General features: G+C 34.5%; 1 protein-coding gene across 1 annotated transcript; it reads left to right on the top strand.

Annotated features, from left to right (window-relative positions):
• The first annotated feature begins 2,128 nt into the window (after nucleotides 1-2,128).
• Nucleotides 2,129-2,665, top strand: LOC116111884 (protein FAR1-RELATED SEQUENCE 5-like). The gene has a single exon (XM_031398043.1). It carries the CDS (start codon nucleotides 2,129-2,131, stop codon nucleotides 2,663-2,665), a length of 537 nt encoding a protein of 178 aa, XP_031253903.1.
• Nucleotides 2,666-2,989: the final 324 nt, after the last annotated feature.

Genomic DNA, 2,989 nt, shown 5'->3' on the forward strand with positions numbered 1-2,989 from the left:
TGAAATAGGTCCTAAGCAGTTTCGAATCTCCCTGTTTTACATAATCCATCAATCAGGGAACTCAAATCTTCAATGCCAACTGCAAACTTATTAATTACTAGAGTATTAAACATTTCCAATGCTTCCAAAACACATCCATTCTTGCAAAGTCCATCAATGAAAATGTTATATGTCCAGGAATCAGGGAAAACATCGTTAAGTCACATCTCACCAACTAAATTCCATGCATCTTTCACCTTAGCTATAAGAAAAAACCCAGTTAACAAGGTGGTATATGTAATCACATTAGGTCTAATTCCTTTTGAAATCATCTCTCGATAAAGACTAAGAGCTTCATTGACTTCTTTATTCTTGCAATACCAATTGATTAAAGTACTGTAGCAAACAACATTAGGCCTATACCCGTTTCTAGTTATAAAATCAAACAACTCCTTTGCATCACCAATTCTATCTGTCAAGCAATAACCGTTTAATAAAATGGTGTAAGTATAAATGTTAAGAACCACACCTCTCTGAATCATATGTTCCAACAATAGTTGTCTAGCCTTCTAAACCAATCCAGCCTTAGAAAGACCATCAATTATAGTATTATAAGTAACCACATTTGGCCTACAAATAACATCAAATTCTTTATTCCCATTAACTATCTCTTCAAGCAACTTAATGGCAACACTTATCTTCCCTGTTTTACACAAACCACCAATCAAAGTGTTGCAAGTGATTGCATCATCCCTATAACCAATAGCAACCATTTGCTTAAACAATTCCATTGATTCCATTCTCTCTACACATAGACCTTTAATCAAACAAGTAAATGTCACGACATTTGGGCTAAAACCCAACTTCAAAATCGCCCCAAAAACCACATGACCATTAGAAACCCTTTCAACATAACAGAAGCAATTCATCAAAATATTCAAATATATAAAATCCGGAGACCCGGTTGAATTCAATAGCTTATAAAGCGAAATCACTTCGTAATAATGCTTCTTCTTAGCTAGTGCACTAAACAAAGTAGTGAATGATGAAATTCGAGAAATGGGTTTCGCATTAATCATGTAATAAAAAAAGTACAATGCTTCATTTAGAGTAAGGCTACCTGATCGACAATTTTCTTTGAGGAATTTAGCAAGTGAGGATCGTTCCAGGGGTTTTTCCAAAGAATACAAAACTTCATTTCTGGAGCTTGAAGACGTGAGGTTGTGTAAGTGAGCTAACAAAAATAAAACATTAACTTTTGCAGATGGGTTTTGAGAGATTGAAGACGAACGAAATAGGGATCTCAAAGACATGTATGAAGAGTGTTTTTGAGGGTTGTTTTTCCGAAGTAAGTTTATTGAAAAATGCAAACAATAAAGCTACCTGCACTAACCTAAGGTGTACAAATTCAGTACTAACTGACGTGGGTAATAGCCACGTTTAGCCAGCTCAGTTCCCTCTAAAGCCTTAAAAAAAAAATTGAAAATGAATAAACATTTTCAAACTAAAAACAGAGACCCGCCACTGACCAGCAGTGTATCCTCTACCACCACCACTGTGGCCTGCCATCTTCACCACTAGCATCAACCACTGTCGTCTACCACCAGCACTGACCATCATCTTCCGCCAACACCCATCATTTTCATCTGCTGAATTTATAAAAAAATTGCTCTCAAAATAGAAACCCATAAGATTTAACCATCTTTGCTTCATGGTATTATTTCCATAGCTTTAAAACATCATCTAAGAACAATATAGGAGCTTGAGAGTCATGATAAAATGTTATAAATAAAATGTTGTACTTGTTAACATCTGTTGCTTATGTTGTGGTTTGACAATTGTTGGACTATTTCATTGCAAAATAGTTTATTTATCAATTTGTTTCTTTTTATTGCAGGTTATGCTTTTTTGAACTTGGTCTTGGTGTTATATCAAAGTTCCAAAGATGGAAGAGTGTAGTGAAAAAAATCCAGACAACTCTTCTTCTCATTTCAATGTTGTGGAGGTAATATTTTGTTGGTAATCTCTTTTTATTCATTAATATGATTTTAAATTTTTTATGGTATTGTTCCTATCCTTTTTGTTGTATTATTATATTTTAATTATGGCTATTATAATATCAATAAATTAGGATAATCATTTTGAAGAAATGGAAGATACAAGAGGTGCAGAGGAGGAATGGGAGCCTAAGCCTGGAATGATTTTTGATTCGCTTGATAATCTTGTCCAACACTACAAAAGCTATGGGAATAAAATGGGTTTCGAAGTTATTATACAATCTTCAAAGAAAGGATATGATGGAGAGGTGACAAATGCGGCACTAGCTTGTTCTTGTATTGGGAAGTCGCGCAGTAACCCCATAAATGCTTTTAAAATGCATCCAGTGACAAAAACTGATTGTAAGACTCAAATTGGTGCAGCTGTACGTTCTGACGGCAAATGGAAAATATGTTCAGTTGTGTTTGATCATAACTATGAACTCAGTAGTCCTACCAAAAGTAGATATTTTAGAAGCAATCGAATTATACAACCATACGTAAAAAGAAAGCTTGAAGTGAATGATAGGGTTGGGATTAGGCCAAATAAAAATTTCAATTCCATGTTAGTTGAAGCAGGCAGTGCTGAGAATTTGCCTTTCCTACAGAAAGATTGTAGGAACTACATTGAAAAAATTAGGAGGTTATGACTTAGTGTTGGAGATGTTTCTGCAATCCAAAAATATTTTTTGAAAATGCAAAATGAGAATTCTAATTTCTTCTACATAATGAATTTAGATGAAGAAGATCCATTAAAGAATGTTTTATGGGTGGATGCAAGAAGTAGGGCTACATTTAAAGAGTTTGATGATGTTGTGACATTCGACACTACATATTTGACCAACAAGTATGATATTCCGTTTGGTGCTTTTATTGGTGTTGATCATCATGGTCATTCGATACTGTTAGGTTGTGGGTTAATCTCCAACGAGGACACAAAGACATTTGTATGGCTTTTTCAATCTTGGCTTGCA

This window comes from Pistacia vera, unplaced genomic scaffold (assembly GCF_008641045.1).
Source record: "Pistacia vera cultivar Batoury unplaced genomic scaffold, PisVer_v2 Contig653, whole genome shotgun sequence".
In the NCBI taxonomy this organism is placed as follows: Eukaryota; Viridiplantae; Streptophyta; class Magnoliopsida; order Sapindales; family Anacardiaceae; genus Pistacia; species Pistacia vera.